General features: G+C 42.3%; 1 protein-coding gene across 2 annotated transcripts; it reads left to right on the forward strand.

Moving 5' to 3' along the window:
* The first annotated feature begins 3337 nt into the window (after nucleotides 1-3337).
* HINT1 (histidine triad nucleotide binding protein 1) lies at nucleotides 3338-9765 on the forward strand. Of its 2 annotated transcripts, XM_069591624.1 has the most exons (3): nucleotides 3338-3602; nucleotides 8040-8144; nucleotides 9277-9765. In XM_069591624.1, exons 1-3 carry the CDS (start codon nucleotides 3354-3356, stop codon nucleotides 9439-9441), a joined length of 519 nt encoding a protein of 172 aa, XP_069447725.1. In that variant the 5' UTR covers nucleotides 3338-3353; the 3' UTR covers nucleotides 9442-9765. The 2 variants fall into 2 exon arrangements, 1 of the variants encoding a protein (XP_069447725.1); XR_011257250.1 differs by lacking the exons at nucleotides 8040-8144; nucleotides 9277-9765 and adding an exon at nucleotides 5832-6525 and having other exon boundaries at nucleotides 3356-5058.
* The last annotated feature ends 424 nt before the right edge of the window (nucleotides 9766-10189 follow it).

Genomic DNA, 10189 nt, shown 5'->3' on the forward strand with positions numbered 1-10189 from the left:
AGCAATGGGCCTGATCACTTAAGAGCTTATTAGCCAAGTTAAGGACTTTATATTTAATTCTATGATGAAATGCCTTACAGGCAAGAGACTGACATCATGATTTATATTATATAAAAATATTATATGATTTATATTATATAAAAATCATTTTGGGTAGTATATAGCAAATGGACTATAGTAGAAGCAAATAGGCAAACCAGGAGGCTCGAAGTACTCCAAGCAAGATATGGTAGTGACTTGGAAAGAAGGAGTGAGAAGGGGATGTGAGAAGTGATTAGATTCACCTGTGTTGAAAATCCACAAAGAAGAGTTGATGACTTCAAGGATTTTGGCTTGAGTAATCTTTGGTGAACGGTACTACAGTAGAGGCAGAAGGCTGCTGGAATAGGTTTTTAGATTGTTGTGGAGGGAGTGAAAATAAACTGGAAGTGCTTGGTAGACATCCTACTGAAGGTAGTGAGTAGGCAGAAATATGCTTCATACACCAATCTGGAATTAAGAGGTTGGGAGATAAATACTAGACAGTCATTACTCTGTAGATGATAAAGCCTCTGATTTAGTGAAAGATGACCATAATATTTATTACACAAACCCGTACAAACTCTTCCATTTTTAACTTTGACAATTTCAGTCGTAAAGTTGCAGGAATGATAGAATGTGCAAACACCTTTCACTCAGTTTTCCCTAATGTTAACATTTTACAACAGTTGCTTTGTCCTCTTTTCTCTACTTATCTGTATCTTGACATTTTTGAGGATGTCTTTACTGTTTGATCCCTGGAGGAGGGAATGGCAACCCACTCCAGTATTCTTGCCCAGAGAATTCCATGGACAGAGGAGCCTCGGGGAATACAGCCCAAGGGTCGAAAAGAATTGGACACGACTAAGCAACTAACACTTTCACTTTACTGTTTGTACAGTGAATTGCACACACCATACCCCTCTACTCCTAAACACTTCAGTAGGTGTCTTTCTGAAAGAAAAAAAAAGACATTCTCTGGCATCAGTGGTTCTCAAAGTGTAGTTCCCAAGCTAGCAGCAACTGTATCACCTGGAAACTGTTAGAAACCTACTAATAAATTACAGGGCCCCACCCCACATCAACTGATTTTGATAATTTTGCTGTATGTCTGTGGGAAAATTCACAAGATTTTCAAAACTGTTTCCTAATTGGTACACATTATTTAGCTTTCACAAATTGTTCCAGGAATGTCTTTGATACCAAAAATACCAAATGAGACACTTTTGTGATTAAAGAGGGCTACCATCAATAATTTCACCAGGGCAAAGTGGTAAAGGTGTACTTTTTCATAATAGGGACACTTGGAGATTAGGTGTTAGCTAGAGAAGAGGGCCAGGAATGGAATCCACACTGAGAGGCCTGGAACAGAAGGCTCACTCTGAAGGAAAAAAAGCATCCAGAGAGGTAGGAGGGTAAAGGCTGTTGCTGAAAAGAAGGAATGGTCACAGAGGCAAATGTTGCCAAGAGGTCAAGTATAATGGCAATTGGAATTGCCTATAGGATGTTGTGTGACCTGGTTCCAAATTGGGAAAGGAGCACGTCAAGGCTGTATGTTGTCACCCTGCTTATTTAACTTATATCCAGAGTACATCACGCAAAATGCTAGGCTGGATGAAGCACAAACTGGAATCAAGATTGCCGGAAGAAATATCAATAACTTCAGATACACAGATGACACTACCCTTATAGCAGAAGGCAAAGAACTAAAGAGCCTCCTGATGAAAGTGAAAGAGAAGAGTGAAAAAGTTGGCTTAAAACTCAAAATTTAAAAAACGAAGATCGTGGCATCTAGTCCCATCACTTCATGGCAAATAGATGGGGAAAGAAGAGAAACAGTGACTGACTTTATTTTGGGGGGCTCCAAAATCACTGCAGCTGTGAAATTAAAAGACGCTTGCTCCTTGGAAGAAAAGCGATGACCAACCTAGACAGCATAGTAAAAGTAGAGAGATTACTGTGCCAACAAAGGTCCATATAGTCAAAGCTATGATTTTTCCAGTAGTCATGTATGGATGTGAGAGTTGGACTCTAAAGAAAGCTGAGTGCTGAAGAATTGATGCTTTTGAACTGTGGTGTTGGAGAAGACTCTTGAGAATCCCTTGGACTGTAAGGAGATCCAACCAGTCCATTCTAAAGGAATTCAGTCCTGAATATTCATTGGAAGGGCTGATAGTGAAGCTGAAACTCCAATACTTTGGCCACCTGATGCAAATAATTTACTCATTGGAATAGACCCTGATGCTGGGAAAGATTGAAGGCAGGAGAAGGGGATGACAGGATGAGATGGTTGGATGGCATCACCATCTCTATGGACATGAATTTGAGGAAGCTCTGGGAGTTGGTGATGGACAGGGAAGCATGCTGCAGTTCATGGGGTCGCAAAGTCAGACAGGACCAAGCGACTGAACTGAATAGGATATTGTAAGTGGAGGTCCTTAGTGATCTTGATAAACGGCAAATAATTTCAAAAAAGAACTATAAAGTAGACAAAATATATAGAAAACTCTTCCTAAAAGGAGCAAAGATATGGAGGGGTATGTGGGGGTTAAGAAAGGTGTTGCTCCTTTACGGTGGGGCATCTTACATTATGTTGATTACCGCTGGGAATAATTCTTTGCAGAACAGTCCACGTAGGTTTGGCTTCCCTGGTGGCTGAATCTGTAAAGAATCTGCCTGCAACGCTGGAGACATGGGTTCCATCTCTGGGTGGGGAAGATCCCCTGCAGAAGGTAATGACAACCTACTCCAGTATTCTTATCTGGAGAATCCCATGGAGCCTGGTGGGCTAAGTCCATGGGGTCACAAGAGTCGGACAAGACTTCGTGACTAAACCACCACCACCACCACCACCACCTAGGGAGGTTTACAAACTACTGATGCCTCCAAAGTTTGATTTAACTGATCTGGGGTGTGGCGAAGTTCAGAGATTTTTTTACATGCTACCAGCTAACTGTAACGTGCAGTCAAGGTTGTGAACCACTGCTAGAAAAAGAAAATTAATGCAGGGGGCTTACTTGCTGGAGCTAAGACCTATGTAGCTGAGAAACCAAGTATCACGGTGTCTCTGCCAGCAAAAACGGCCAGCACTGCTTAAGTTTCAAATCTTTTCAGTTACAGTATCCAATTTTTCCTACAAGCGTCCATAAGACAAGCGAAGGGCTTACTGCAGTAACTACGCTCCTCGAGAGACAAGAAAGGAAGAAAGAAAAACGACCTTGGTGCCGATTGCTGGGTCCTGATATCGAAAACCTCTCTTTGGCTGGGTCTCGCTCCCGGGTTCCCCTAGAGCTCCGGCGCGCAAGGCAACACCCGAGCGCAAGTCGCCAGTGCGCATGCGCACGAGTTGCTGGGGCGTGCTAGCGGCGATCCCTGCGCAAGCTTGTCGGCGCGCTCCCGCCCTCGGCCGGCGCCCTCGGCTCCTCCCTCCTCCCGACCTTCTCCCCCGCCGGCTGCACGGGAGGGAGGCAGAGATGGCAGATGAGATCGCCAAGGCTCAGGTCGCCCGGCCTGGCGGCGACACGATCTTCGGGAAGATCATTCGCAAGGAAATCCCAGCCAAAATCATTTATGAGGATGACCAGGTAGGCTCCGGGCGCCGCCTCGCTCGTGGGCTGAGGCGGGGCAGGCGCCTGTGGACACGCGGGTTTCCCGCGGAGGGGAGGGATGGGAAGGGTCGGCGGGCGCCGGGGAGAAGGGAAGACACGGGGCCCTCTCCTGCGGCCTCGGCCTCGGGCCCCCAGCCAGCGGGCAGGGCCGCGGTCGCTCCGAGGTGGCCGGCCGGCGCGTGCCGGCGCTCCGGTTACGCGTTATCAGCCCGGGGCGCGGGCCAGGCCGCCGGGCGCTCGCGGGCCCGCAACGCGGGGTCTGGGCGCTTTGGGCTGTGGGTGGGGGGACCGCTCCGGGTCCTCGGCACGGGCGCCCGCCGGCTCCCGGGCTGCCTCGTACTTCGACTGTTTAAGGAATCTGACAATCTCGCCAGCGCTCTGCCTGACAGGGAGAAACCCGATCGCACCCTGACTCGGGCCCAATCTCCGCGATCTCCCGCTCACAGCAGGGGACGTTTCCGGGCGCCTCTCCCCGCCGCATTGCGCTAGAGGCCGGGGGCGCACGGCCTGGGGGCGGCGCAGACGCCCTGGGCCTCCGCGAGGGACGCTCACCGACGGCCACCCCTTGACCCCTACTCTCCTTCGCCTCTTCTTGGGCCTCGAACTCCCAAGAGTGAACCTGCTTCTGGGATTTGCTTTCCTTTAGTCCCTCCCAGGAAGGAATACCGAAGTATTCCTTCAGTATTTTACAGGAAGTAGTTTTATGCCAAAAGATTGAGTGTCGTTTTTCTTGACCTCACTGTAGGTTGAAATTGTTTTAGAAAGGCCGAGTTCATTTGACTTTGAGACATGTTGTGTAAAATATTTGGTGGGAGGTTATATTTTGGATCTCAGATAAAGCTGGACAGGATGGCTGATTTACATAAAAGTTTTGTAAACTTTTTAATAAATTCACTATGAAATACAGACTATAAGGAAACATGCTACTAGTAGTGTTCTTAGAGTCAAAACACCTAAGTTGTAATTCCTCGAGGTGAATTTATTTAAATACCCTTTTTATCTGTTAGGGAAATGCTTTTGTTTTAGAAAATGTGTATTTCTTTAAAAATACTTTTGCTGCTGCTGCTAGGTCGCTTCAGTCGTGTCCGACTCTGTGCGAACCCATAGATGGCAGCCCACCAGGCTCCCCCATCCCTGGGATTCTCCAGGCAAGAACACTGGAGTGGGTTGCCATTTCCTTCTCCAATGCATGAAAGTGAAGTCGCTCAGTCGTGTCTGACTCTTAGCGACCCCATGGACTGCAGCCTACCAGGCTCCTCGGTCCATCGGATTTTCCAGGCAAGAGTACTGGAGTGGGCATTGCCTTCTCCAAAAATACTTCTGGTTGCTTTTAATAAGTGATGGTTGAAATACTGACTTTTGAACCATCTGAGTTCCAACAGTATAACAGCAAGAAGCAATCATGATACAGCATATTTGTACAGAGCACCAAGTATAATTACCTGGAGACAGTTAAGCAGGAAAAGGTTCTATTAGGAAGCTTCTGCTTTCACTAGAGAACAAGATTCAAAACTATTCAAGGGGTATGTAATTAGTCTAAATGTTATCTATCCTCTTCATTTCTACAAAATAGATATATTTCCTAAGTAGTTGAGTAAAGTGGGAAGAAATCAGTGTTAGATAATCAGCAAATTTCTCATTATAAAAGTGACCACTGCCATAAAGGAAAAAACCAGGAAATTGCACAACTAGGGCTCCCACCCTCTGGAAGGGGGGGCACTGGAATCAAAAGATTTGCTTTGAGTGGTGCTGGGAAAGTTGGACTGCTGCTGCTGCTGCTAAGTCGCTTCAGTTGTATTGGACTCTGTGGGAAAGTTGGACAGCTGCATGTAAATCAATGAAGGTGACCACACCTCCTCACACCATACTCAAAAATAAACTCAAAATATCTTAAAAGACTTAAACCTAAGACATGACGCCATAAAACTCCTAGAAGAGAACAAAGGCAAAACATTCTCTGACATAAATCATACCAATGTCTTCCTAGGTCAGTCTCCCAAGGCAATAGAAATAAAAATAATAAACAGATACAGTGGTTTAAGACTTTGCACTCACAATGTTGGGAGCCTGGGTTTGATCCCTAATCGGGGAATGGGCTTCCCTGATGGCTCAGATGGTAAAGAATCTGCTTGCATTGCCGGAGACCTGGGTTTGATCCCTGGGTTGGGAAGATCCTCTGGAGAAAGGCATGGAAACCCACTCCAGTATTCTTGCCTGGAGAATCCTCATGGACAGAAGGGCCTGGCGGGCTGTAGTCCATGGGGCCCGTGGGGTTACAAGGAGTCAGACACGACTAAGTGACTAAGCACACACACAACAGATCCCACATCCTGCAACTAAAAGTTTGCATGCCACAGCTAAAGATCCTGCATGCAGCAGCAAAGACCCAGCACAGCCATATAAATAAATAATAAAAAAAATAAATGGAACCTAATCAAATTTACAAGCTTTTGCATAGCAAAGGAACCATAACAAAGACAACCTATGACTGAGAGAAGATATTTGCAAACTATGCAACTGACAAGGGCTTAATTTCCAAAATAGATGAATAGCTCATACAACTCAACAACAGAAAATACCCCAGTCAAAAAATGGCAGAAGGCCTTAAGGGACATTTCTCCAAAGACATATAGATGGCCAGTAGGCACATGAAAAGATGTTCAACATCAGTAAGTATTTAAAAAATGCAAATCAAAACTGTAATGAATCAGAATGACTGTCATTAAAAACTCTGAAAAATGCTGGAGAAGGTATGGGGAAAAGGGAACTGTCTTAGGCTGTTAGTATGGCCATATGGAAAACAGTATGGAGGTTTCTCAGAAAACTAAAAATGGAATTACCATATGATCCAGCAATCCCACTGCTGGGCATATACCTAGACAAAACCATAATTCAAAAAGACAAATACACCCCTGTGTTCATAGCAAAACTATTCACAGTAGCCAAGACAGGGAAACAGCCTAAATGTCCATCAACAGGTGAATGGATAAAGAAGATGTGGTGCATGTATATACAAGGAATACTATTCAGCCACGAAAAGAGGGAAATAATGCCATTTGCAGCAACATGGATGCAACTGGAGATCTTCACATTAAGTGAATTAAGTCAGAGAAAGACAAATACCATATGATGTCGCTTATATGTGCAGTCTAAAATATGGCACAAATGAACCTATCTACAAAACAGAAATAAGACTCACAGACAGAGATCCAGACTTACGGTTGCCAAGGAGAAGAGGGGAGGGAGGGGGTGGAGTGGGAGTTTGGGATTTGTAGATGCAAACTATTGCATTTAGAATGGATAAACGAGGTCCTACTCTGTATAGCACAGAGAACTATATCCAGTATCCTGGGATAAACTATAATGGAAAAGAGTATTAAGAATGTGTATGTGTATAGCTGAATCATTTTGCCGTCCAGCAGAGACTGGCACAACACTATAAATCAACTGTGAAAGTGAAAGTTGCTCAATCCTGTCCAACTGTTTGTGACCCCATGGACTATACGTCCATGGACTACTCCAGGCCAGAATACTGGAGTGGGTAGCCATTCCCTTCTCCAGAGGGTCTTCCCAACCCAGGAACTGAATCCAGGTCTCCTGCATTGCAGGCGGATTTTTATCAGCTGAGCCATAAGGGAAGCCCAAGAATACTGGAGTGGGTAGCCCATCCCTTCTCCAGCAGATCTTCCTGACTCAGTAATTGAACCAGGGTCTCCTGCATTGCAGGCAGATTCTTTACCAACTAAGCTATCAGGAAAGCCAACCCCCCTCCAAACTATACTTCAATAAAAAATATGAAATTCAAAATTTAAAAAAAAATCTCCTTTAGAAATGATGTATATGCTACTAGCTGAGGAATGAATAGTAGTTTAAGTTAGACAAAAGTTGGGGTTGTAGAAAAAGAGGATCTTTGCAGTAGAGGGAAAATCAGTTGAGAAAGCCTTGAGGGTGGAGAGAGGTGGACAGTATGACTTGAGCAGGAAAAGTTGCATGAGAATATATTGGAATAGTAGACAATGATTAGCATGCCTAATTGCTTCTTAATCTTTGGATCTTGGTTAAAATGTAGCTATCTCAGAATGGTTGCCCTTGACCACCCAATCAAAATTAGGTTTTTCTGTGATAATCATTTACTGCACTTGTTCCTTTTCCTTTGTAACTTGTAGGATCTTTATTGTTGTATTTTATAACATGTCCAATCTTTGGTTAAGTATACTTTTATGTGTTTAAAGTCAGTCTTCCCATTAGACTGTAAGTTCCATGAAAAGTTCCATGAAAAGTATTGTGTCCACTTCTGATCTCCTACCACTGGGGAACCCCAGTGTTTCTCCCATGGGGTTAGTGTGAAAGTGATAAATTTAGGCTGTAAGACTATATATGGAAACTTTGATTTGTTTCCCCCTTTTTTTCCAGTGTCTTGCTTTCCATGACATTTCCCCTCAAGCACCAACACATTTTCTGGTGATACCCAAGAAACATATATCCCAGATTTCTGCAGCAGAAGATGATGATGAAAGTGTAAGTACATTTATTAACATCATTAATTTTTTTTTGCTTTTTAAATTGGGAGACAAAATATTGCCCTTAAGGTTATGTCACATGTTTGTTTTTCTAAGGGCATACTGAGGAAAAATAGAAAATCATTAGGACTTCAATGCAATGTATAAATAGTGTCATTTTTTAAAGTGAGATATAATTGACATGACATTATATTAGATTTAGGTATACAACATATTGATTTATGTATATACAACAAAATTATCACAGCAAGTCTTCTTAACATCTATCACCACAAATTCTTAAGCAAAAAGGATTCTAAGCAAGGATTAGTTGGTGAGACTCATTTTTCCTTAATAAGAAATAGTGTATCATACAGGAGAGAGTTCATTAGCTCTTCTATTAATGCCATTAAAGGAAAGAAAATTAATTTGATTTTACCAGGATGTACAGGCCTCAATTAAAATTTTTCTTAGTGCTCTTTGTGGTAGATCATGTAATTGTTCATAACTGCTCACTCTTCTCTGTAGGGGTATATTATACTTCTGGCCTCATTGATGTTGGGCCTGGTTTTATGACTTAATTTGACCAATGAGTACAAGCAGAAGTGATACATGTCTTTTGAAAGAAGTTAATACCTGGTCTGCCCTATTCTCTAACCTCTGCCACTGTGATCATATAGAGACTGTTCCATCAACCTGGGTTTCAAAGTGAAAAAGATCTGCAATATATAGCCTGGTCAACTTGTGATCAACATGGAGTAAACACAAGAAACGTATCTTTGATGTAAACCAGGTTTTTGGGTGGTTTGTTACCACAGCATAACCAAATCTGTCCCAACTGATAATATGCCCCCATAACAAGCAAGCAAGGTGTCTGCTTTACTAAGAAAACGTAAGTTACCACTTGGAGTATGATCTTAAAATTGTTTTAATTGAGCAGATTTATGCCTGTAATTTGTTTATTGACATTAGTAATTAATAAATACCTAATAGGATTATATTAGGATTCAAAATGTTTCCAAATACTTGCCCAAAGTCTGTTTCAATTTAGCAGCTTTTAAATTTTTCAACTTGGTAGTTTGTTACATGAGGACAAGAAACTATAAAGCCATAAATTACTAGTGCTTGAGAAACTTTTTTTTTTTTTCCAGCTTCTTGGGCATTTGATGATTGTTGGCAAGAAATGTGCTGCTGATCTGGGCCTGAAGAAGGGCTATCGAATGGTGGTGAATGAAGGTTCAGATGGGGGCCAGTCTGTCTATCATGTTCATCTCCATGTTCTTGGAGGTCGGCAGATGAACTGGCCTCCTGGTTAAGTGTGCTATAGGGATAATTTTGCCTTCTCTATGCAGTGATCAGGTTTGCAAGTTCCAATATGCTAAACAATTTTTTTTTTTTGCCTGTGTATGGAGATATTGCAAAAATAATTTTAAAAACCCATACATAATAAAAGACATCATTGCATGGCCTGAATTCTGTATATGACTTACTTTTAAAAATATGTTTTTGGAATGTTTGAAGGTAGAGTTCATACCTGAGGAGGTTTTGTTTCTTCTCCCCAGGGAGGACTCAGCATTGTGTATGTGGTTATAATGGTGTGACTGATCTTTGAAGACAAATTAAAAAATTTCATAAACTTAGCTTCATCTTTGAAATATGCTTTTTAGAGTAAAATATTAGTCCAGGAGAAGATTATCTAATCCAATTTTTTTTTTTTCTAAGAACAAAGGAAGTGATGTGATTGATCTAGAAAGTGACAGTTGAGGCACTACAAATGCTTGGTGTCCAGCTCACATGTTTTCCCTGGACTATTGGAGATAATTTGGAAGGGATGAAAGTAGGTTTCTCACAGAAACTTTGATGATCATATGAAGGTATACAGTAGTGTTTCCTTATTACTCTGAGTATTTATTATAAAGACTTTGAAAATATATTATTTAGAATTAATTCTCCAAATTGAAAACTCATTGTTTTGAATGTATATGTGCACACTAGCAAAAATATTTTTAAGTTTTGCACGAATCTGGCTATGTAGAATTGAGGTAGGTAAATCTCAGGATCTGA

Source organism: Ovis canadensis, chromosome 5, assembly GCF_042477335.2.
Source record: "Ovis canadensis isolate MfBH-ARS-UI-01 breed Bighorn chromosome 5, ARS-UI_OviCan_v2, whole genome shotgun sequence".
Taxonomy (NCBI): Eukaryota; Metazoa; Chordata; class Mammalia; order Artiodactyla; family Bovidae; genus Ovis; species Ovis canadensis.

Excerpts from the sequence above, each read along its gene's own strand:
- HINT1 (XM_069591624.1), top strand. The coding sequence starts at position 3,354 with ATGCGCACGAGTTGCTGGGGCGTGCTAGCGGCGATCCCTGCGCAAGCT. Across the intron at positions 3,603-8,039 it reads TCATTTATGAGGATGACCAG|TGTCTTGCTTTCCATGACAT; the intron begins GTAGGCTCCGGG and ends CTTTTTTTCCAG. Across the intron at positions 8,145-9,276 it reads CAGAAGATGATGATGAAAGT|CTTCTTGGGCATTTGATGAT; the intron begins GTAAGTACATTT and ends TTTTTTTTCCAG.